The 24,547-nt window shown below is 46.8% G+C and overlaps 2 protein-coding genes and 1 non-coding gene across 5 annotated transcripts in view; all 3 read left to right on the top strand.

Annotated features, from left to right (window-relative positions):
• Window positions 1-12,236: 12,236 nt before the first annotated feature.
• LOC114214435 (cytochrome c oxidase subunit 8A, mitochondrial) lies at window positions 12,237-12,737 on the top strand. Its single transcript, XM_028110086.2, has one exon. The coding sequence runs from the start codon at window positions 12,282-12,284 to the stop codon at window positions 12,489-12,491; it is 210 nt and encodes a 69-aa protein (XP_027965887.1). The 5' UTR covers window positions 12,237-12,281; the 3' UTR covers window positions 12,492-12,737.
• Window positions 12,738-14,651: 1,914 nt separating this feature from the next.
• The window catches only part of SRCAP (Snf2 related CREBBP activator protein), a 33,229-nt gene continuing 23,333 nt past the window's right edge, over window positions 14,652-24,547 (top strand). For 2 of the 3 annotated variants that reach the window (XM_028109783.2, XM_028109785.2), the window contains exons 1-10: window positions 14,652-14,944; window positions 16,600-16,673; window positions 17,275-17,537; window positions 18,701-18,952; window positions 20,805-20,990; window positions 21,239-21,379; window positions 22,760-22,982; window positions 23,098-23,375; window positions 24,020-24,110; window positions 24,251-24,340. In XM_028109783.2, coding sequence (XP_027965584.1) covers window positions 17,484-17,537; window positions 18,701-18,952; window positions 20,805-20,990; window positions 21,239-21,379; window positions 22,760-22,982; window positions 23,098-23,375; window positions 24,020-24,110; window positions 24,251-24,340 — 1,315 coding nt within the window. In that variant the 5' untranslated portion in view covers window positions 14,652-14,944; window positions 16,600-16,673; window positions 17,275-17,483. Of the gene's footprint in view, window positions 14,945-15,080; window positions 15,239-16,599; window positions 16,674-17,274; window positions 17,538-18,700; window positions 18,953-20,804; window positions 20,991-21,238; window positions 21,380-22,759; window positions 22,983-23,097; window positions 23,376-24,019; window positions 24,111-24,250; window positions 24,341-24,547 lie in introns of those variants that run through there. The other variant, XM_028109784.2, reaches the window with a different exon arrangement.
• LOC114214582 (small nucleolar RNA SNORA30/SNORA37 family) lies at window positions 23,801-23,929 on the top strand. The gene has a single exon (XR_003610457.1). It is a non-coding gene; the product is annotated as a small nucleolar RNA SNORA30/SNORA37 family (small nucleolar RNA).

The following is a 24,547-nucleotide window of genomic DNA, read 5'->3' on the forward strand; positions in this document are numbered from 1 at the left end:
AATAAATAAATAAATAAAAGATTTTATTCATTTGAGAGAGAGAGAGAGAGAGATCATGAGCAGGGGGAGGGGCAGAGGGAGAAGTAGACTCTCTGCTAAGCAGGGAGCCCAATTTGGGGCTCTATCCCAGGATTCTGAGATCGTGACCTGAGCTGGAGGCAGATGCTTAAACATCTGAGCCACCCAGGTGCCCCTAAGTACATGTATTTTTATTTTTATTTATTTTTTAAAAGATTATTTATTTGTTTATTCATGAGAGACGAGAGAGAGAGAGAGAGAGGCAGAGGGAGAAGCAGGCTCCCAAGGAGCAGGGAGCCCGATGCGGGACTCGATCCCAGGACCCTGGGATCATGACCTGAGCTGAAGGCAGAAGCTTTACCATCTGAGCCACCCAGGCGCCCCAGTACATGTATTTTTAAAAGAGTAATTATAAAGCAAACATTTATGTTACCTCTACCCTAGAAACATTATTTTTAAATTGTTTTTGGGACACCTGGGTGGCTCAGTCGGTTGAGTGTCTGCCTTTGGCTCAGGTCATGATCCCAGGGTCCTGGGATCTAGCCCTTCATCGGGCTCCTTGCTCATCGGGGACCCTGCTTCTCCCTCTGCCTGCCACTCCCCCTGCTTGTGCTCATACTCTCTGACAAATAAATAAATAAAATCTTTTTTAAAAATAAAATTGTTTTTAACTTTTCCAAAGAATAAGGAAAGTATAGGGCGCCTGGGTGGCTCAGTTGGTTAAGCAACTGTCTTCGGCTCAGGTCATGATCCTGCAGTCCCGGGACCGAGTCCTGCATCGGGCTCCCTGCTCGGTGAGGAGCCTGCTTCTCCCTCTAACTCTCTCCCCTCTCATGTTCTCTCTCTTTCATTCTCACTCTCTCAAAATAAATAAATAAATAAATTTAAAAAAAAATAAGGAAAGTATAAAAAACACCTGTGTACTTCTCTCCTAGAATTAACAAATACATGTTCTCTTTTTTTGCCTCCTTTTTTTTATTTAACAAGATGGCAAAACAGAATGTATTTTATCCTACACCTTGTTTACATACAGTACTTTATGTTCACTCTTTTGTGAAAACTTCAATGGACCAAGGCCAATATTGACAGCTCGATATTTTGAGGTTTCAGTAGTCTTAGAGTTGGCCCTGAGTGAAGGTTCTTGCATCTTTCTTTCTTTCTTTTTTTAAGATTTTTATTTATTTATTTGAGAGAGCGAGAATGAGAGACAGAGAGAGAGCACATGAGAGGGGGGGAGGGTTGGAGGGAGAAGCAGACTCCCCGCTGAGCGGGGAGCCCGATGCAGGACTCGATCCTGGGACTCCAGGATCATGACCTGAGTCGAAGGCAGTCGCTTGATCGACTGAGCCACCCAGGCGCCCAGTTCTTGCGTCTTTCCAACAAGACTTCATTAATCTTTTTTTTTAAAGATTTTATTTATTTATTTGACAGAGAGAGACACAGCGAGAGAGGGAACACAAGCAGGGGGAGTGGGAGAGGGAGAAGCAGGCTTCCCACAGAGCAGGGAGCCCGATGCGGGGCTCGATCCCAGGACCCTGGGATCATGACCTGAGCCGAAGGCAGACGCTTAATGACTGAGCCACCCAGGCGCCCCAAGACTTCATTAATCTTAGAAAAATTCCTTGCTTCCTGGTTCAACAAGATATTGCAGGGTCACCTTGTACCTTTCAGCCCTAGTCACAGACTCGGTCTTTTTGGCAACGAGCCCTACCTAGTTCCTTTTAGAGACTATGATCTGAATGCTAAGATGCTTTGTTAGGATGCAGAACTGTCAAAATAAATGCAGCTTTACAGATACAGATGAAGTCCACTTTGCTCTGTGAAATGGTTCTTATCACTTTCACATTTCCCCTGATTATTCAAGAGGGTGACCATCTTTTCAATCTATTTATTGGCTATTTGAGTTTCCTTGTTTCCCAACTGCTGCTTCTTTGTCCATTTTCCTGTTGTTAAAACTTCCATGGCATGTCCAAATTGTTTTGCCTTTTTTTTTTTAAGATTATATTTATTTATTTGACAGAGAGAGATAGTGGGAGCAGGAACACAAGCAGGGGGAGCGGGAGAGGGAGAAGCAGGCTTCCCGCTGAGCGGGGAGTCTGACGCAGGTCTCGATCCCAGGACCTTGGGATCATGACCTGAGCCAAAGGCAGACGCTCAACCGACTGAGCCACCCAGGTGCCCCTTGTTTTGCTTTTATAAATAGTGCTGTGATCAACAACTTCACACATGCACATTTGCTCATTTTTCTGATTCATTCCTTATCATAAGTTTCTAAAAGTGGAATGTCGGGGGCAAAGGATATAGTTTAAATTTACAACTTTTTGGGATCGAGCCTCGCATCGGGCTCCCTGCTCAGTGGGAAGCCTGCTTCTCCCTCTCCCACTCCCCCTGCTTGTGTTCCCTCTCTCGCTGTGTCTCTCTCTGTCAAATAAATAAAATCTTTTTAAAAAATAAATTTACAACTTTTTTTCTTTTTAAGAAACAATCATTTAAAAATCCAAATCAAAGGGACACCTGGGTGGCTCAATTGGTTAAGCATTTGGCTCAGGTCATGATCCCAGGGTCTTGGGATTGAGCTGCATCAGGCTCCCTGCTCAGCAGGGCTTCTGCTTCTCCCTCTCCCTCTGCCACTCACTTGTGCTCTCTCTCAAATAAATAAATAAAGTCTTAATAGAAATCCAAATAAAAAATACTGTGTACATCTACACTCCCCCCTGCAGCAGCACGTGAGTGCCTATCTTCCCACACCCTTCCCAGAACTGAGTGTCATGATTTTAGTTTCCTTCTTTGAGGGTTGGGGATGTTTTTGATTGGGGATGTGTTTGCTTAAGATGTGCTGGATTCCACCTGTAAAGTCCCTGTGCCGTGTTGGCTGTGTTCTCAAAAGTTCCCGGGTGTCCTAGAGAGGAGAGAGGGGTTCTAGCAGCTCGCCACCCTCTCCTAGCCTCCTAGGACCTCAGCCACTTGACCACTGCCTTCCGGAGGCTCTTCTCAGAGGTCCCCCCCCCCCCGGAAGAGCTATTTGCTAAATCTGGCAACACTACCCCCAGGTTCCCGTTCTACTCCTCTCACCTAGAGTGCAGCGGTCACCTCCGGGTCTCACCCCTACAGCCCTTTTCGACACCAGCCTCTGCTCATAGCCCTCCTGCTACACTTAGAATCCCATCTAAACTCCTGAGCTTGGCCTTCAGAGCCCTGCCAGATACAGGCCTGGCCCTTCTCTCAGACCTCATTGCCAACTGTTCCCCAGTCCCCTGCAGCCCCCTGGGCCTCCTGGTTGTTTCCTGTTAGGATAAGCTGGGCCAGCCTCAGAGTCTTTGTACTTATTTACCTCTGCTTAGAATGCTCTCTCCCCCAAGCATTCTCTGCTCAAATGTCACCACACCAGAGAGGTCTTGCCAGGCCACCTTGTCTAAAACAGCACCTCCCCTGCCCCAACCCTGCTTTACTTTTCCCTAACACACATTACCCGTCATTATTTTATACTTCGACTTGCTTAATGTGTTTGTTCTTTGTCTTCCCTCACCAGGAATGTAAGCTTGATAAAAGCTGGAACTTAAAGTGTTTTACTGGTTTGTTTTTCCAATATTATCTCCCTGGTGCCTAGGATGATGCCTGGCACTTCTCAGCCCTGGATCTGACAGGCTGTCCTGCACAGCAGTTAAGGGCACAGCGGTGAGTCAGTCTTTCTGGGTTCAAGCCCCTGCTCTGCTTGGTGCTTTCCAGCTGTGTCACTTGGGGCAAGTTCCTTAACCATCCTTTCTACCGTCTGTAAAACAGGGATGACAATCTACTTTAATTGGGTTATTTTTTTAAAATATTTTATTTATTTATTTGACAGAAAGAGAGAGCAAGAGAGCAGAAACACAAGCAGGGAGAGTGGGAGAGGGAGAAGCAGGCTTCCCGCTGAGCAGAGAGCCTGATGTGGGGCTTGATCCCAGGACCCTGGGATCATGACCTGAGGTGAAGGCAGATGCTTAATGACTGAGCCACCCAGGCGCCCTAATTGGGTTATTGTGAGAATTAAATGAGTTAATCCATGTGAAAACATAGGCTGGTGTTTAGTGTTTGTCACTATTACAGTTTTTGAGCGAATTTAACACCGACGGATTATTACTATTATACACACATGCAAACGTCACCCAACCCCGATCTACTGATATTTAGTATGTGCCTGTCACTCCCCCAGACGATGGGCATAGACACCCACACAGAAATTAACAAGACAGATGTGACCCCTCCCTTACCACGAGTCTTCAGGAACTCAAATAATTATTGCTAGTGTTAAAAGTGTTGAGAGGCAACAAAGCACAGAATTTTTCAGGAGATATAACTTAGTCTGAGGGCCAGCAAGAGATCCTGGAAACCTCCACTCTGTAGGTTCTGACCTGGTGGAGAGGAGAGAGAGAGCCACGTGTGAAAAAGCTGAGAGAGGAGAAAGAGCCTGTAGAGTGGGAAGACCAGTGTGGCAGGAGTGCAGGGCTGGGGAGATAAACCCGGAGAATCTGGAGGGACCACCAGGCGGGGCTTTGGTGGTCTCAGGAGTTTCACAGGAGCTGTGAAAGGACTCAGAGTTGGAGCCTGATTCTGTCCGCTAAGCAGTTAGCCAAGTTTTCCCTGTCACTTTAGGTCTCTGTTCAACTGCCACCGGAGACCACCTTGTCTAAAACAGCATCTCCCCTGCCGCCCCCACCTCTGCCCCTCTTCCTCTGCTTTATTATATCATGAGCCCTGGCATTCTATCACACACACTCTCTTTTTTTTTTTAAGATTTTATTTATTTATTTGAGCGAGCGAGCGAGCGAGAGAGAGAGAGATCATGAGTGGGGGGAGGGGTAGAGGGAGAAGCAGATTCCCTGCTGAGCAGGGAACCCGATGTGGGGCTCGATTCCCGGACCCTGGGATCATGACCTGAGCGGAAGGCAGACGCTCAACCGACTGAGCCACCCAGGCGCCCCTCTATCACACTGTCTTATGCTTGTTCTCACGTCACCACCTCCATTGGAATGGAACCTGCGAAAGAGCTGGGACTTTGGGGAGGAGGAGAGGGACTGGCCACAGGAAGACCAGTTAGGGGGTTGGCCCAAGTTTTACAACTTTGATTTGCTAGGAGGGTCAGGAGCAGCTAGCTGGCTGGTAGAGAGCAGGAGGCTAGAGGACTTGACAGCTTGAAGCTTCATTTGCATAGCATTTTACGCAAGACTGAGAAAAGAGCAATTGTCCATATCAAAGAATGGAGTGGGGAGGCAATGGAGATAGTGGTGGTGAGGAAGGGGGACTAAAGTCCCGGCAGTCCTAGGGCGCCTGGCTGGCTCAGTTGGGAAATAAAGTCCCAGCAGTCCCAACAAGCCAGTTCTTGGTACTGTCACTGATTTTGAGTCATCAAGGGCTAAGGATCAAGTGTGGGGCTGGAGAGAAATAGAATATAGAAATATTGGGGCACCTGGGTGCCTCAGTCCGCTAAGCATCTGCCTTCAGCTTGGGTCATGATCCCCCAGGATCCTGGGATGGAGGCCTGTGGGGCTCTCTGCTCAGCGGGGAGTCTGCTTCTCCCTCTCCTCACCCTCCCCCGGCTTGTACTCTCTCTCTGTCTCAAATCTTTTATTTATTTATTTGAGAGAGAGCATGAGCAGGGGAAGCCACAGGTAGAGGGAGAAGCAGACTCCCCACTGAGCAAAGAGCCCTACAGGCCTCCATCCCAGGACCCTGGGATCATGACCCAAGCTGAAGGCAGATGCTTAATCAACTGAGCCACCCAGGTGCCCCAAGAATACAGAAATCTTTAAGATGTAATGGACAAGACTTGGTGGCCGGATGTGGGGCATGAAGGAAAGGGAGGATGATGGCTTCGTTTCTAGTTTAAGCAACGGGGGGAGGGGGATGGTGTTGTCATCTGCTCAGAGCAACTGGGAGGCCTGGAGGAATCCAGGAGTTAGACTGATGGGAACACAAGTTCTGAGCTGGGGGAAAATGCTTGGCTTAAGAGATGGTAATTGGAATGCACAACGAAATCATGACAAAATGCCTTTTTCTTCTGAGATCTCTTTAGGCAAATTACCAGAAATGTTTACATGCAAATGCTTTCTGGTTGCAGACGGGCTTCTCCACTTCATCTAGACCATTCTACAACCCCCAGATACTTCTAGCAATGGAGGGTCCCTGTAAAGAAGGGGTCCAGAAGCTTAAACTTCCTTAGCTTCAGGGTATCTGCCTCTGCCCTTGTGGATGTGTTGGATGAGAGAAGGCAATTGAGGGAAGAATCTTGAGGAATGCCTACAATTGATGGACGGGTCCAGGAGAAGTGGGCTGTGAGGGAGTCTGAGAAGGGGCATCCAGGGAGGTAGGAGGTAGGAGGTAGGAGGAGACTGGGAAAGGCTTCACAGAAGGCAAGAAGAATGGCTGTTTAGAGGATCATCATCACTAGCAATCAACTGCCAAGTTCTGCTGAGGCTTCCCCTGCCGTGTCTCTCCCTCTAACTCCACTGCCACCTCCTGGCCAATAGTCCTCATTACAACTGCTCGGGCTTCTCTATTTCCAGCCTCTAGTGGAGCCTGGACGGGGCCCATCCCTCCTCAACAACTCTCAGGAGATCCCTGTCACCTCCAAACTAATCCCACTACCCAGCCTGGTATGCTGGACCTTTGGCCGCCTGGTTTCAGGTGAATTATCTATCTCTGCTCCCTCATAAAGAAGATAAGCTGATCTATTCACTATCCCCACAACCCTCCACCTTTTGTGGCTGGGTCATCTTCCTGAATTGCCCACCCTTCATGCCTAAATTTTTCAAGGTCAGGCTCAAATGACATCTTATCTAGGAAGCCCTCCCTGATGCCCACTGGATCTGATCTGACCCTTGACCACCTTCTCTTGTGACATCAAAACACTGCCCTGATTTTCACAAGCTCACAGATCACCCCCAATGAGACTAAATTCTTGAGAGTAGAGACTGTGTCATCTTCTCTGCTGTCTCTCCCATTTTACCCAGTACAGGGCCGGACACTCAGTGGCAGAGGAAATGCTGGTCAGGAGAGAACACCCACTACCACCCAAATGTAGGAACAAGAAGTCACAGATTCAACTACCCCCAGGAGCCAGACAAATATGACAAATGCGCAAAGTTGCCCAGTGCAAGACAATTAGGAATGGTAGGGCCTATGGCAAGTAGGAGACTTCATTCTTCTGCCTAAAGTATTAATAACACTCAGAACATTAAAACACTCTGTAAAGCATATCTGAAAACTAAACTTGACCAGGAGAGTCATGAGTTTGAGGCTCTGAAATATGGGTCCAAAGTACACCCCTCTATTTAGGCAGTTCTTTAGAGCTTTCAAAGCAATTTTACATCAGCAACTCTATCTCCCTTATACATGTGAGAAAAGTGAGGTTCAGAGAAGTGAGGTACTTCGTTTTGTAAAAGATTTTATTTATTTTTTGACAGAGAGACAGCAAGAGAGGGAACACAAGCAGGGGGAGTGGGAGAGGGAGAAGCAGGCTTCCCACTGAGCAGGGAACCTGCTGTGGGGCTTGATCCCAGGACCCTGGGATCATGACCTGAGCTGAAGGCAGACGCTTAATGACTGAGCCACCCAGGCGCCCTGAAGTGAGGTACTGGTTAAGATGACATAGCAAGGAATTAGTAGCACAAGCCTAGGTCCAACCCATTCCGACTCTGGCCTGGCTTCCTGTCTTCTGAAGGTGATGGGAAGAGGGTCTAAAAAGATGGGTATCATTCACTTTTTAAAAACTAAGGCTAGGGCACCTGGGTGGCTCAGTTGGTTAAGCGACTGCCTTCAGCTCAGGTCATGATCCTGGAGTCCCAGGATCGAGTCCCACATGGGTCTCCCTGCTCAGTGGGGAGTCTGCTTCTCCCTCTGACCCTCCCCCCTCTCATGCGCTCTCTCTCTCATTCTCTCTCTCAAATAAATAAATAAAATCTTTAACAAATTTTTTAAAAAATAAATAAAAAAATAAAAACTAAGGCTATTTTGGGGCGCCTGGGTGGCTCAGTCATTAAGCGTCTGCCTTCGGCTCAGGTCATGATCCTGGAGTCCCGGGATCGAGTCCCACATCGGGCTCCCTGCTCAGCGGGGAGTCTGCTTCTCCCTCTGACCCTCCGCCCTCTCATGCTCTCTCTCTCTCTCTCTCAAATAAATAAATAAATAAAATATTTTTAAAAAATTTACAAATAAATAAATAATAAATAAAAACTAAGGCTATTTTGGGGCGCCTGGGTGGCCCAGTCGTTAAGCGTCTGTCTGCCTTCGGCTCGGATCGTGGTCCCAGGGTTCTGGTATTGAGCCCCGCATCGGGCCCTGCATCGGACCCGCATCAGGCTCCCTGCTCAGCGGGACGCCTCCTTCTCCCTCTCCCACTCCCCCTGCTTGTGTTCCCTCTCTCGCTGTGTCTCTCTCTGTCAAATAAATAAAATCTTAAAAAAAAATCTGAGAGTCCTAAATCTTAAAAAAAAAAAAAAAACTAAGGCTATTTTTTTTTTTAAAGATTTTATTTATTTATTTGAGAGAGAGAGAGAGAGAGAGAAACAGCATGAGAGGGGAGAAGGTCAGAGGGAGAAGCAGGCTCCCTGCTGAGCCGGGAGCCCGATGCGGGACTCGATCCCGGGACTCCGGGATCATGACCTGAGCCGAAGGCAGTCGCTTAACCAACTGAGCCACCCAGGCGCCCCACTAAGGCTATTTTTTAGGGCAACATTACATTCACAGCATTGAGAGGAAGGTACAGAGATTTCTTTTTTTTTTTTTTAAATTTGCAATTTCCTTTTCTTTTAAGATTTTATTTATTTGACAGAGATACAGAGAGAGACAGAGAGCACAAGTGGGATTGGAGAGGGAGAAGCAGGCTCCCCGCCGAGCAGTAGAGCCCGATGCGGGGCTCGATCCCAGGACCCCGGGATCACGACCCGAGCCGAAGGCAGCCGCTTAACTGACTGAGCCACCCAGGCGCCGCCGGTACAGAGATTTCTTATACATACCTGGTCCCCACACATGCAGAGTCTCTCTATTATCAACATCCTTCACGATAGTGGGACATTTGTTACAATTGATGAACCTACATTGACACAGTCTAATCATGCGAAGTCCATGATTTACACTTTAGTTAACTGTTGGTATTGTACATTTTATGGGTTTAAAAAAATGTATGAGAACATGTATCCACCATTAGAGTATCATAGAGAGAATTTTCTGCCCTAAAAATCCTCTGTCCTCTCCTCCTATTCATCACTCCCCCACTGACCCCTGGTAACTACTGATTTTCTTAGTCTCCATAGTTTTTGCCTTTTCCAGAATGTCATACAGTTAGAATGATACAGTATGTAGCCTTTTCAGATTGGCTTCTTTCACTTGATAATATGCATTTAAGTTTCCTCCATGTTTCTCTCTCTTTCTTTTTTTTAGAGAGGGAATCGGTGGCGGGGGAGAAGGGGCAGAGGGAGTGGGGAGAGAGAATCTTAAGTAGGCTCCACACCCAGTGCAGAGCCCAATGCGGGGCTTGATCTCACTACCCTGAGGTCAGGACCTGAGCCAAACTCAAGAGTTGGATGCTTAACTGACTGAGCCAACCAGGTGCCCCTCCTCCATGTTTCTCTCTGGCTCAATAGCTCATTCTTTTTAGTGCTGAATAATATTTCACTGTCTGGATGTATCACAGTTTATCCATTCACCAATGAAGGCCGCCTTGGTTGCTCCCAAGTTCTGGCAATTATGAATAAAACTGCTATAAACATCTATTTGCAGATTTTTGTGTGGATATAAGTTTTTTTTGACTCCTTTGGGAATTAAAAGGAGTGTGATTGCTGGATTGTATGGTAAGAGTATGTTTACTTTTGTAAGAAACCACCAAACCATCTTCCAAAATGGCTGTACCATTCCCACCAGCATGAATGAGAGTTCCCATTGTTCCACACCCTTGTTGGCATTTGGTGTGGTCAGTATTCCAGATTTTGGTCATTCTAATAGATGTGTAGTGGTATCTCACTGTTTTTTAATTGGCATTTCCCTGATGACACATGATGTGGAACATCTTTTCATACGTTCATGTGCCATCTGTATGTCTTCTTTGGTGAGGGGTTTGCTAGGGTCTTTGGCCCATTTTTTATTTTATTTTTTATTTTTTTTAAAGATTTTATTTATTTATTTGACAGAGAGAGACACAGCGAGAGAGGGAACACAAGCAGGGGGAGTGGGAGAGGGAGAGGCAGGCCTCCCACGGAGCAGGGAGCCGATTCGGGGCTCGATCCCAGGACCCTGGGATCATGACCTGAGCCGAAAGCAGACGCTTAACGACTGAGCCACCCAGGCACCCCTTTGGCCCATTTTTTAATCAGGTTGTTTTCTTACTGAATTTTAAGAGTTCTTTGAATATTTTGAATAACAGTCCTTTATCAGATGTCTTTTGTAAATATTCTCTCCCATTCTGTGGCGTGTCTTCTCATTCTCTTCACACTGTCTTTTACAGAGAAGTTTTTAATTTTTTTAAAGATTGTATTTATTTATTCGACAGAGAGAGACACAGCGAGAGAGGGAACACAAGCCAGGGGCGTGGGAGAGGGATAAACGGGCTTCCTGCGGAGGAGGGAGCCCACAGGAACCTGGGATCATGACCTGAGCTGAAGGCAGACACTTAACGACTGAGCCACCCAGGCGCCCCAGAAGTTTTTAATTTTAATGAGGTCCAGATTACCAATTATTTCTTATATGGACCATCCTTTTGGTATTGTTTCTAAAAAGGCATCAACACCACTGTCAAGGTCATCTAGGTTTTCTCCTATGTTATCTTCTAGGTGTTTCACAGTTTTGCTCTGTACATTTAGGTCTGTGACCCATTTTGAGTTAATTTTCGTGATGGGTGGAAGGTCTGTGTCTAGGTTAATATTTTTGCTTGTGCATGTCGTTGTTCTAGTTCCACTTGTTGAAAAGAGTATTTTTGCTCCATTGTATTACCTTTGCTCCTTTGTCAAGATCAGTTGATTATATCAATGTGGGTCTACTTCTGGGCTCTCTATTGATCTATTTGTTCCATTGATCTATTTGTCTATACTTTTGCCAGCATCGCGCTGTTTTGATTACCGCAGCTTTACAATAAGTCTTGAAGTCAGGTAGTATTAGTCTTCCAACTTTGTTCTCCTTCAATAATATTTTGGCTATTCTGGCTCTTCTGCTTCTCAGCATAACCTTTAGAATCAGTTTATTGATATTTACAAAATAACTTGCTGCGATTTTTATTGGGATTGCACAGAATCTATAGATCAAGTTGGGAAGAATGGACATCTTGACAATATTCAGTCTTCATCACTCACTTTTGATTCAACTGAAATTTCATTTGTCAAATGGAACAATTTCCTTTTCACAGGATTGTTTGAAATGTTTTTCATCATTCAGTAACTATCTAGAGTACTGTAAACCCTGTGACAATGTCCCTGCTCTCAGGGAGCTTATCTTTTAGAGGGGAAGGGGGCAGACAATAAACAAGCATACAAATAAATCAGTGACTTCAAATAAGTGTTGTGAAGAAAGCATGGAATAGGGAGTGACTGGCAGTGAAAGGGTTATTTAATACCAGGGAACTCCTCTGAGGAGGCAACATTTGAACTGAGACCTTCATGAAAAGAGCTCAGGAAAAACTTTCAGAGGAAACAACAAAAATGAAGGCTCTGGAAGCAGAAAAGAACTTGATGGATGGTTTGGAGAAGGGCATGGTGGCTTCAGTACAGTGAACAAGGGGTAAATGAAGTTTTAAAAAAAAGTAGAGAGGGGTCGTAGCCTGTAGGATATTTATTTTTAAAATTTAAGTATAAAATACATGCTTTGAGGTACACAAAGTACACAGATTTTAAGTACACAGTTCAATGAATGTTTACATCTGTATATAACCATGGAAATGACCTCATCCAGATCAAGATAGAGAACATCGGTCAGCAGACATTTTTTGGTAAAGCACCAGACAGAAAATAGTTTAGGCTTTGTGGGCCTAGGGCCTGTGTTGCAACTACTCAGCTCTAGTACTGTAGTAGGGAAGCAGCCATAGATGTCATGTAAATCAATGGGTACATTTCTAGTAGAGCCCTGTGGCTCTTCCCGGGTAAAATCCCTGTCTCTCAATGGTTATTTTTATTTATTTTTAATTTAATTTAGTTTTTTTGTTATTTTTATTTTTATCACCTGCTCTTGAACTTTATATAAATGGGATTATATAGGACTTCCCGACCTTGGGCAGGAGCTGGTAACTGCCGTCATTCCCTGTGGTCATGTCTTTGTTGACCGCGCAGCTGCTCAGGGGCCTGACAGGTCTCACCCGGAGGCTCCCGGTGCAGCGTGCCCAGATCCATTCCAAGCCTCCGCGGGAGGAGCTCGGGACCATGGATGTTGCCGTTGGGCTCACCTCCTGCTTCCTGTGTTTCCTCCTGCCATCGGGCTGGGTCCTGTCGCATCTGGAGAGCTACAAGAAGCGGGAGTGAAGGGGGCTGTCCTGTCCCTCACCCTGTGACCTGACCACCCCCGGCCTCTCCTGATCATGTCTGCTGCATCCCTGGCTGGTCTTCCCCGGATCATGTCCTTCAATTACAGTGACCTCTTCTGCAGTCATGACCTCTCCATTTCTCCATGGTGACATCCTGGGACCACATATATTGGTTTATAAGGCCCCCTACTCGGTATGGCCCTCCTTGTAACAATAAAGTCTACGTAAACCTTGAAAAAAAAAATGGGATTATATATATTCTCTTGTGCCTGGCTCTTCAGCTCAACATGTCTGTCCTGTGGAGATTTTAAGTTATGATACATAATTTGGGTTTTTATTTGAGTGAATTAAGATGCCATTTAGGGGGTCATAGGTGTGAGAGCAACATGATCTGATTTATATGTAAAGGTCACTCTGGTTGCTATGTGGAGAATGGAGTAGAGAAACACGAGTGGATGTGGGAAACCCAGTCAGGGGTAATCCAAACAAGAGATGATGGTGGCTCGCTCAAGGGTGATAGTCATGGAAATAGAAGAGAGATTTGGGGTTTATTTTCAGTTTGAGCTCATGAATCCAATACCAGTTATTTTTGTTTTTAACCAAGTATTATAATACAAGTAGTTCACACTAATAAATTTCCTGAATAATCTGAGACTGGCTTAGTGGATTTTCATGTATAAACAATGTTCCTATCCTCAAGGGGTTAATAATACTTTTTGGGGTGGAGGGGACAGACCATGAATCCAGATATAATGCAATCAGTGCTTTATGAAACCCAGGAGGCTATGGGAGCCAACAGTATGAAAACCAGCCTAGGTGTGGTCAAAGGAGAGAGATCACCTGGGGGTTGTCGCCCTTGAGCTGAATTTTGAAGGAAGAATAGCTGAAAAAGGACGAAAAGGTTTATGGAAAGGCCAAGAGATGTGAGATCTCTTGGAAGCTTAGTGAGGTTCTATGATGGGGTCTCAGAAATATGTAAGCTTGGTATGGAAAAAAAAAAAAAAGACTGAACTGGGCTTAAATGGATAGGCATTCAACCACTTTTTCAATCAAACAATCTGTCCTGGGTGCTTTTGTATGCCTCGAGGCCCCAGCATAGGCCAGAGGTAGAAAACTGGCAACCTGTGGCTGAATTTGATCCTTTTGGCCGGCGAGGTGACCACTGGAACAGTGGTTTGAACAGTGGCGGGACAGATCATATAGTCTCCAGTCCCTCACATTCCTCATCCGACCCTCTTCATTTTATTTATATTACCTTCCTGGCTCTTTTAGGTATTTGAGTTTTCTTTATTTACATTTATTTTCTTAATGAAGTATAATGAACATACAATGTTATGTTAGTTTCACGGGTACACGTTTTTGAGTTTTCAACCCTGATCTTTGCTGTAAGAAAAACAGATCTTCAAATCAGTGACACCGAGAGAAGGATCAACTCTTTGAGTAAACCAGATAAGAACTAAACTGAGTGGATGAAGAGGACCTGAATGAGAACTTTATCAGGGCTTCCTAACCTGACTCCCAGGGTGGGCTTTAGTTGGTAAATTTTGCCTGTGTACCCTTGTGATTTAGACTGCTTGGCTATGAATCCTGGCTCTGGGCTCTGTCACTGGTTAATCTATGAGCTCCAATTCATTTGTAAAATGGAGCTTGTTGGGATTAAAAGAATTAGTGCACAAAGTGATCTCAGTAGAAGATAACTGTTATTATTCTTTCCTGGGGTGAGGGCATCTCAAAGGAGTTCTTAACCTAGAAAGTTGGCCAATAAATGGCATATAGGTGCTTGGAGCTATCAGGAATAACTTCCTTGCGTAAAACGAAGCAGCTCTCTATGTAAGTGGACTGCCGTGGGGAATCCAGAGGCCCAGGCTCTACTGCTAACTTGCTGATAGGACCTGACAAATTGCTTTAGTTCTCCGGCTGATGTATTAAAAAACGGGGGACTGGTCTGAATTGGCAGCCGCAATGCAGCTCCAGGGGCACTTTCGCTGGTGTAGGATAAAGACGCTCTGCCGCCGGGCAAGCGCGGAGTCTCCAAGAGGACTACATCACCCAGCCTGCTTTGCGCTTCAGGCAGCGCCCTACGCTAGCACGCGAGCCTCCTCGTTCCCCCAACCTCCAGTTACTGTCTCTCGCGAGAGGACGGGCCGCGCCGGCGGTAGCGATAGTGAGCTGTGGTGGTGGTGCTGGTGGTGGTGGTGGCGGCCGAGACGGCGGCGGCCATTTTGGTGGGGCCTCGGAAGCGGCGGCGGCGGCTCGCTGAGAGTAGCGTCTTCCATTTTTCCCACCCACCGCCCGCATCTCTGTGCCGTGAGAGGAGGCAGTGGAAGCAAGGCGGTGGCAGTAGCCGCGGGCCCCAGGGGAATTTAAAGGCCGCGAAGGCGGCAGCCAAGAGGGGGCCCTCCCCCCTCCTCGGCGGGAGGGGGGGTGGTGCGCACGCCCCCGAGGACGCAGGTAAGGAGAGGGAGACAAGATGGCGGACGCTCCACAGTTCCCCCTCCCCTGACGGGTGACTGCGCGCGCATCTTTCCGCCACCGCCTCTCCTCCCACCTTCCCGGGGTGCTGCGCGCGCACCTTCGGCCGGGGCCCCGGGGCCGGTGCGCGAGGCTGTCGGCGCGCGCCCATAGAGACAGGCTGAGGGGGGCCAGGCCGGCCAGCACAGGGCCCGGGCGCATCTCCTCTCCCCTCCCGCCCGTCTGCGCACGCGTGCCTGAGCGAGCGAGCGAGCCCTGAGAGGACGGACCCAGGTGCGCTCCTGTCCGCCCACCAACCCCATTCCCCCCCGCCAAGGGGCGCGCGGGAAGAGGAAGGGGGGCGTGGGACGAGGAGTCGGGGCGCGCGCCCACCATATCCAGTCAGTAACCAGGACCTGGCGGCACGAACCCTCCCTTATGTCAGCCCTTCGTGGTCTGGTGGTGGGGGGCTCCCTGACGGGTAGGGATGAGAGACTTCCCAGCCTGCAACCCTTGTGTGCGTGGGTTTGGGCTCTGGCGGGAGCCCCCGGGCGGTGCGCGCAGCCGGCTCTCTCCACTTTCAGGCGCGCACGCGCGGGCCCCTCCCCCAGTCTGTCGCGCACGTTGGGTGGGGTGGGAGTCTAGGAGGGGGCGGGGCTAGCTTAGGGTTAGTGGCAACTTGGGCAGAGGTCAGGGGTCACGACGGGTCAGTCTGTTGGAAGGAGTTGGGAGAGAGCAGTGAAGCAAGGGGGGCGGTCAAGAGTTCAGGCGTCTTGGATTCTGGTTAGCTCGGGTCTTGTGAATCTGTTGTGGAGGAAGGAGTGAATCAAAGGCTGCACCGTAGTGAAGGAATTTCCTTAAACACTGGGGAAACACTTCCGGGCCTTTGGTGGGTTTACCCCACCTGTTTCCGGGGCATGGTTCTTTGCTGAGCGGTCTTTCTCACTTCTGACTTATCCTCTAATGTTTCCTGCTGCAGTTCTTGTGTTTGGGGAAGTGTCTCAGGGCTCAGGTATAGGAGTTACAGGGCCCTGCCCTGAGAGGAAGGGTGAATTCTCCTGTGATTTGTGCAGCCCTCACTGCAAAGGAGAGCCAACATCTTTGAGCTTCTGGATGTGACAGCTCTTTTTGCTTTGTTATTTGCTCTCCATTCAATGGTTGGAGCTTTTTACACTTAAGCTTTTTAAACTTTTTTTTTTTTTGCTTCACTTCAGTGCTTCTCCTCCAGCCAGAATCTTAGGTCTCTAGGGAATTCTGTTTTCGAAAAACATGATTTGCTTTTATTTTTCTGAAATGTGAGCTTTTCTTACTACTGTAACTCTCTTCTTTTCAGCCTTTGATTTGGGTATACTTAAAAGCCTCAAAAGTGGGCGCTGGGTGGCTCAGTTGGTTGAGCGACTGCCTTCGGCTCAGGTCATGATCCTGGAGTCCCTGGATCGAGTCCCGCGTCGGGCTCCCTGCTCAGCGGGGAGTCTGCTTCTCCCTCTGACCCTCCCCCCTTTCGTGTGCTCTCTCTCTCTCACTCTCTCTCTCAAATAAATAAAATCTTAAAAAAAAAAAAACCTCAAAAGTTGTTGTAAAGAAGGCTTTGATAGATGTTGGTAAATGCGGATTGGTTCCTCACTGCTGTTTTCCTGCCCTTCTGTTTGTTTCAGGTGTGATTTCCCTCAGTACGGCGGCACCGTGGAAGTACAGACTTTCACAGGGGGTGTGGTCTCAGCTCACACAGGTGAGGGTTCAGATACTGTTTCATGTACTGATGCTAATGGGAGAGTTGTTTGAGATAACGAGGGAAATTATAAGTCAGTATTTTTGGTTTGATGATCATGGTGCAAGAACAAAACTAGACGTGTGGATAGAGAAAGGTCTGATCACCCTGGTTCTCCCAAGGAGAGTAGCACATTCTCCATGGTTTTGGCATCAGACTACCTGAGTTTCAGTCTGTCAATTCCTTACTGTGTGACCTTATGCAAGGCATTTAGGTCTCTGTGTGTGCTGACTTTCTAACTTATAAAATAGAGTATTAGAATGCATGCTTCATTTAGTTTAGGGATATTTTTTGTCTGTCTTTATCGTTAACATATAGAAGGAACTAAATAAACATTTGTTAAAGGTGTGAAAAGTACTTGACTTACAGGGTAGGTGTGAGGATTATAGAACATATCAAGTTGATGCTTAGTAAAGTATGACATACAGTGGAAGCTCAGGAAATGTAGGCTATTATCATTGTTCGTTATCTTTATTCTTTAACATTGTTCTTGTTTGGTTTTGTTTTTTAAAGATTCAGTAATCTTTTTAAATTCCATTTTTACTTTTTTACCCTATTTTAGGTGCTCCAGAGGCCGGTGGACCTGAGCGGAGGCTGGGACGCCCTAGTGGGCCCCGGGCCCTGGAAGGCGGGTCCCGGTGGCCGGTGGCCCAGAATGAGGCCAGCTCCCAGCATGCCCTGCAGCCGGACGCCAGCCCCTCGGCCAGCAGCAGTGGTGATAACGACCCAGTCATTCTTCAGGCGTCCAAAGAGGAGCCTGGGAGTGGGACCATGCAGAGCAGCCCCTCCCCTGCTCACCCTCAGCTCCCAATCCTGCAGACACAGGTTTGAAAGTGGGGAGGGTTCTTTCTCTGCTTTGCTTTGTGAGCTGTTGGGTCTGAGGCAGAAAAAAAATGTGGCAAGTTTTAGCCACATTTTCATGATCCTAGCTATCTGTGTTTAGAAAATTTTTGGTGCTCAGGTGGAGCATCAATCCTATGAGATACTCACATTCTTTTTGACAGTAATATGATATTGATCACTGATAGTGTAGAAACTCCTTGTTACCTGAAAAGGGTTCAGTTAGGCCAGGAGTTTGGGACAACTTGCCTAAGACTGTGAGCTTTGAGAGTAGCTCAGTTTCTTTAGGAATTGGAGCAACATAAACGTTATGGATGGTGTGTAGTGTTGATACTTTTCTTATACTAAGGAACTGTAAGAGTAGAAAAAATGCAGCTTTTGAGAGTATATCTATACATAGGTTTGCAAAGAGTAGGCTTTTGACCGGTATGGATTTGATACTTATAATTTTCCTGAGCAGCTGGGGAATTTTGTGACATACGGTCTTTTGTCATTTAACTGAGGTAGGAATTTCAGTGGCACGCCTGTGAGGGTAGTGTGCTGGAGTGATTTTTATGAGTTTCTTCACTGTCTACATTCAAGTGAGACTTTGTTCTCTACTTATTATTGTTCGTTCAGTACCTTGTAAATAGGTGAGTATTTGAGAACATTGACCAACCCCACGCCCCTTCCCACCTTCCTAGTAAAAGAAACTACCAAGATTGATGAAGAACATAAAGAGGTTTAAGTGATCTTGGTGGTAGTCATTGTTGCTTTTTGAATTCGGTGATAACAAATTTATTCTAATAGGTGAATCTGCCATACTTGCTGTGTAAAGGAAGGAAGAATAGGGAGTTGTTTATGTGAGTGGAATTCTTGAGTTTCTGAAAGGATCATTAGCGTTTGAAATCACATGCTATGGTATTATTCTTGAATTTGGGAACTGTAAATGTCAGGCTGTAACTCTTTTTGCATGCCAACCGTGTATAAACTTGGGTCTGTTATCTTGAACACCTCATCAAAACGTTACCCAAAAATTTGTGTGTATAAAAACGTGGTTGGTCATTTACTCTGGAGTTTTTTTTCTTGTAAGATAGAATGAAATAATATGATGAGAACTTCTCATGGTGCTAAGCATTCATTTTTTCTATCATTTTCCGTTTTTCTAGATGGTGTCGGACGGCATGACAGGCAGCAATCCTGTGTCCCCTGCCTCATCCAGTTCCCCAGCCTCTAGTGGGGCAGGCGGCATCTCCCCCCAGCATATAGCTCAAGATTCCTCTCTGGATGGACCTCCAGGGCCCCCAGATAGTGCCACAGTGCCCCTGGAGGGGCTCAGCTTACCCCAGGCTTCTGACCTGGCTAACAAGGGCCCAAAGTGGGAGAAGAGCCATGCTGAGATTGCAGAGCAGGCCAAGCATGTATGTATTGGGAAGGCCTATGAGGATTCTTCTTTCCTCAACTTCTAAGTCCCATGAGCATTTTACATTTCTTTCCTTGTGGATTTAGAGTATAGGCTGTGCCTTAACGTGTCTTGAGCAAGTTGGTTGATCTCTGAGCCTTCCTTTCTGTGAGGTAGAGGTGGCGTAGTAGTCTATAGACTGTTGTGAGGTCTAAGTTAAAGGAAAAAATAGACATGAAAGTGCTTTGTAAACTGTAAGGTTCTTAATATTTACTGGTTTCTACTTCTCATTTCTATTCTCTAGCCTCTGTTGCCTTACCAGCAGCATTGGCATCACCTGGGAAGTTTGTTAGAAATGCAAGTTTGTTCGTACCCCTCTTCCACTCAACAATTTAAAGCTCGAGTGTGGGGTCCAGCAGTCTGTCTTAAAAAGTACTCCAGATGATTTTTTTTTTTTTTAGATTTTACTTAGAGAATGAGCAAGGAGAGCAGCAGAGGGAGAGGGAGCAGCAGACTCCCTGCTGAGCAGGGAGCCTGATGCGGGGCTCGATCCCAAGATTCTGGGATCATGACCTGAGCTGAAGGCAGATGCTTAACTGACTAAGCCACCCAGGCACCCCCACTCCTGATGATTCTGATGCATGCTTAAATTTGAGAGTCATTAGTCTAATACCCTTGTCTATCTTGGTTTTTTTCTTCATCAGGTCATTTAGTTCCCTGCGTTATCTATGGCTGTTATTTCCTCTGATTTAGTTTTTGTCAGGAGAGAACAAGAATAATGAAGGCGGTTATCTTGAGTTTGTTTTTAAAGATTTATTTATTTTAAGAGCACCTGAGTGGCTCAGTCAGTTAAGCATCTGCCTTCAGCTCGGGTCATGATCCCAGGGTCCTGGGATCGAGCCCCACGTCAGGCTCCCTGCTCAATGGGGAGTCTGCTTCTCCCTCTCCCTCTGTCCCTCTCCCCCTGCTTATGCATGCTAGCTCTCTCTCTCTCAAATAAATAAAATCTTAAAAAAAAAAAAAAGATTAACTTATTTTAGAGAGAAGGGCAGGGGGCGGAGGGACAGGGATAGGGAGAAAAGCCGAGTGGGGAGTCTGACAGGGGGGCTGGATCCCACAACCCTGAGATCATGATCAGAGCAGAAATCAAGAATCCAGTGCTCAACTGACTGAGCCACTAGGCGCCCCAGTTGTCTTGAGTTTTTAAGTCACTTTTGTTGATTTCAAATGCTTTTATTTTTCTGCTTATGAAATTTAACCTTTGTAGAAACATACTACCTTTTATCATACTATTTAATTTTTTTATGGGTAACTTTTCAGTGTTTTCACCAAAATGTATGTTTTTATAAAACATACATTTGTTTTGTAAAAACAAATCAGATGGTGTATGTTGGGCTTTATATTTCCAAGCATGAATGTAGTCTTTCTCAAGCGGAATTCGACAGTGATGAAGATCCTTTGTATCCAGTATATAAGGAAGGGTATACTCCCTGCTTCTCTGGAGGTTTCCCTTGGAATATGTTTTCCTCAGTCTTTCCTACGTTCAAGGGGCATGGAGATTGAATGAAATAACAGAAAGAACGTGAAATCTGGTGTCTGGAGTCATTAGACCTATTTTTAATTCCCAGCTCTTATCACTTCCTGGTTGTGTGATCTCAAGTAAATCACTTAATCTCCCTGATTTTATTTTCCCCCCTCACTTGAAAAAGTTATAATACCTACTTACTTGCAGGATTGGTATGTGGACTTAAGACGCATAAAATACTTAGTCCAGACAGTGTCTGTATATAATCAGTGCCCAGGAATTCAGCTGTGTTCATGAGGTAGCATATGTGTGCATTAACTTGATTGACCTAGCTCTTCCTCGTTAGGAGGCTGAGATTGAGACTCGGATTGCTGAGCTGCGGAAGGAAGGTTTCTGGTCACTGAAGAGGCTGCCTAAAGTGCCCGAGCCTCCCCGCCCCAAAGGCCACTGGGACTATCTATGTGAGGAGATGCAGTGGCTCTCTGCTGACTTTGCTCAGGAGCGACGTTGGAAACGGGGTGTGGCCCGTAAGGTATGTCAGCAACTGGACCTACCTTCCATATTTCTTTTCCAGGTTTCCTTTTCCTCGATAAGTGAGTTGGTTTGAAGGGAACCAAACAGAACAAACAGTATCGGGTGCATACTAATGCCCATAGTCTCAGGAAGCAAGCTCTGACTTCTCGGATTTCTTGGACTTGATTATTCTCTTTGCTCTTGATTTGAGGAGGGAGTAGGAGACTGGCCTTGGAGTGTTTTCACTCTGGTTCCTTATTCCCACAGGTTGTGCGCATGGTCATCCGGCACCACGAGGAGCAACGGCAGAAAGAGGAACGGGCTCGGAGAGAAGAGCAGGCCAAGCTACGCCGAATCGCCTCCACCATGGCCAAGGACGTCAGGCAGTTCTGGAGCAATGTGGAGAAGGTAGGCAGCAGGGATTGGGAAAGGGAAATGCCTTAGGTTTGCTTAGTGGATAGCATGGTAGCAGGAATGATCAAAACATCTTGAGGGGCACCTGGGTGGCTCAGTCATTGAGCGTCTGCCTTCGGCTGAGGTCATGATCCCAGGGTCCTGGGATCGAGTCCCGCATCGGGCTCCCCGCTCCGTGGGAGGCCTGCTTCTCCCTCTCCCACTACTCCTGCTTGTGTTCCCTCTCTCGTGTCTCTCTCTGTCAAATAAACGAAATCTTAAAAAAAAAAAATCTTGAGAGAATGAATATTCTAACTTCAGGCAACTCTAGTGACACTTCTGTTGTGCATTGGATCTCTAGCATTGAGTGCTATGAAGAAGAAAGAAATACAGTGGAAAAATACGGTCCTGCCTTTGGGGATTGTTAACAGGACTTCTTGATCCCCCTAGGCCCTCTGTCGTCTGCAGGGCATTCAGCATGCTTTTCCTAAAACCTCTCAGTGCCATTTACCTGTTTAAATACCATCGAAGTTTTCAGTAATCAAATTGTTCTCATATATTAAGTTTTATTTCTCAAGTACCACCTGGTTTCTGTCTGTATTTTCAGTCTTGTTTCCTGCCAGTTCCTTTTTTTTCTACCTCAAATATTATTTTTTTTGCACCTCCCTGGTAACTTACCCACGTTCTTTCTGCTGCCAGGAATGCCTTTTTCCGCATGCCCACTTAGGGAACACCTACTTAGTCTTTAAGATTCAGCCCCAGATACGTTTGTAAATCTTTCTCTGCTGCCTGAAATTAAAGTGGCTTTTCTCTTTCGTGTCCTCCCTTTGTGCTTTCCTCAGAAGCACTTTTAAGGTCATTTAGTTTTTCCCTCTTGAAAAGCCAGTCAAGGGGTGCGGCTCAGTCGTTAAGTGTCTGCCTTCGGCTCAGGTCATGATCCCAGGGTCCTGGGTTCAAGCCCCACATCCGGCTCCCTGCTTGGCGGGAAGCCTGCTTCTCCCTGTCCCATTCTCCCGCTTGTGTTCCTGCTCTCGCTAACTCTTTCTCTGTCAAATAAATAAATAAAATCTTTAAAAAAGAAAAAAAAGAAAAGCCAGTCAAGAGGCTAGCACAGAGGAAGGTTCCCTAAATGTTGGGTAAAAGGATACATGAATAAAAGATTATCTTAGGGCACCTGGGTGGCTCAGTTGATTAAGCAACTGCCTTCGGCTCAGGTCATGGTCCTGGAGTCCCGGGATCGAGTTCCGCATCGGGCTTCCCACTCAGCGGGGAGTCTGCTTCTCCCTCTGACCCTCCCCCCCCCATGCGCTCTCTCTCTCCCATTGTCTCAGATAAATAAGTCAAAAAATAAATGAAATATTATCTTAGTGACCCATCCATTTCATGCTATGGCAGGTGGTGCAGTTCAAGCAACAGTCCCGGCTTGAGGAAAAACGTAAAAAAGCTCTGGACCTGCACCTGGACTTCATTGTGGGGCAAACTGAAAAGTACTCAGACCTTTTATCTCAGAGCCTCAACCAGCCGCTAGCATCCAGCAAAGCTGGCTCTTCCCCTTGCCTTGGCTCTTCCTCAGCTGCCTCTAGTCCTCCACCCCCGGTTTCCCGGCTGGACGATGAAGGTGTGTGTCCTCTTTGGCTCTGTTACTCTTCCTCATGTACCCTTTCCAGAGCTGAAAACCCACCCTGTGGCTTGCAGGGCCCCGTGGACTTTGTGACCTTGTTCTCCTGCTATAGATGGGGACTTCCAACCCCAAGAGGAGGAGGAAGAGGATGATGAGGAGACGATTGAGGTTGAAGAACAACAGGAAGGCAACGATGCAGAGACCCAGAGGCGTGAGATTGAACTGCTTCGACGTGAGGGAGAATTGCCATTGGAAGAGCTGCTCCGTTCCCTCCCCCCTCAGCTGCTAGGAGGGCCTTCCAGCCCCTCGAGAACCCCCTCATCTCGTGACAGTGACACCCGAGATGGGCCTGAAGAAGGTGGTGAAGAAGAGCCCTCTCAGGTGTTACAGGTATAAGGGGAATGGGTAGAGGGAGGACTCAGTGGGAGCAGAGGTAGAGGTTCCAGGGCTCAGTTCTGGTTGATAAGGTCGGTCGTGGTTTTCAGGAGTCCTCTCTGGTTAAGGGCAGTTGGCTCTCATTTAGGGATGGATAGGGAAGAATCTGGGTTTGGGGAAAGTTGCATTCTGAGGCGGGTAGTTTCTGATGCTGTACTGGAAGAGCGTATTGTACTCTACTCTTTAATTGCTATGTGGCTGGCCTTGAACAAAATACTTGAATCTGGTTCTGGCCATTTCTGTGAAATGGTCCTAATATTCCCTATTGGTTTGTAGGTTTGGAGCTGGGATGATAATCTTGAAGTCTTTTCGGGACTAAGCTGTCTCTTTCTCATGTGTATGAGTGTGTGGGGATGGTGCTGGGGGCCTGTGTTTCTTATCTAGCACTTTCACAGATCCTCCTCCAGGCAGTGGGGCCAGGATTTGGTAGCTGGTGCTGAAAGAAAACCCTTGGTTGCATCCTTGCCCTGGGACTGTGCCAGTGGCAGCTGTCACTCAGTGGGACAGAGAGGCTGTTCTGTGACATCGTGTTCAACATTGTACCTTTCTCCTGCTGCTCTAAGCTTAGGTCTTCTCCCTTTTCATCCTTTGCCATACAGGTGAAGCCCCCACCCTCTGTCACACAGCGCAACAAACAGCCTTGGCATCCGGATGAGGATGACGAAGAGTTTACTGCCAACGAGGATGAAGGTCAGGCTTGTTCTCTTTATCCTATTGCCCCTTTTCCTTTAAATTATCTGGACCTAACATTTCATGCTTTCTCCTCTCCTCAGTTTGGACTGGGTCCTATGATTCCGTTGCCATTGATTTTGCTTCGTTCTCTTTCCTAGCGGAGGATGAAGAGGATACTATAGCAGCTGAGGAGCAGTTGGAAGGGGAGGTGGATCATGCCATGGAGCTGAGCGAGTTGGCTCGAGAAGGTGACATTCACCAGACATTTACTGAGCATTCGCTTGGTGTCTCTTCTGTGCAGAATGCTAGGGATAAAGAGATGAATAAGACACCTTTTGTCCCCCTTGGAGGAACTCCAGGTCTAATGACGAAGATGTAAATAAATAATTATAAATAGAATATGATGATCGGTTACGATGGAAGCTTGAACAAAGTGATACGACAGCTTAGTGGAG

The sequence above is a fragment of the Eumetopias jubatus genome, unplaced genomic scaffold, assembly GCF_037043125.1.
Source record: "Eumetopias jubatus isolate StellerSeaLion01/CBP00866 unplaced genomic scaffold, mEumJub1_p1.0 scaffold_12, whole genome shotgun sequence".
Lineage (NCBI taxonomy): Eukaryota > Metazoa > Chordata > Mammalia > Carnivora > Otariidae > Eumetopias > Eumetopias jubatus.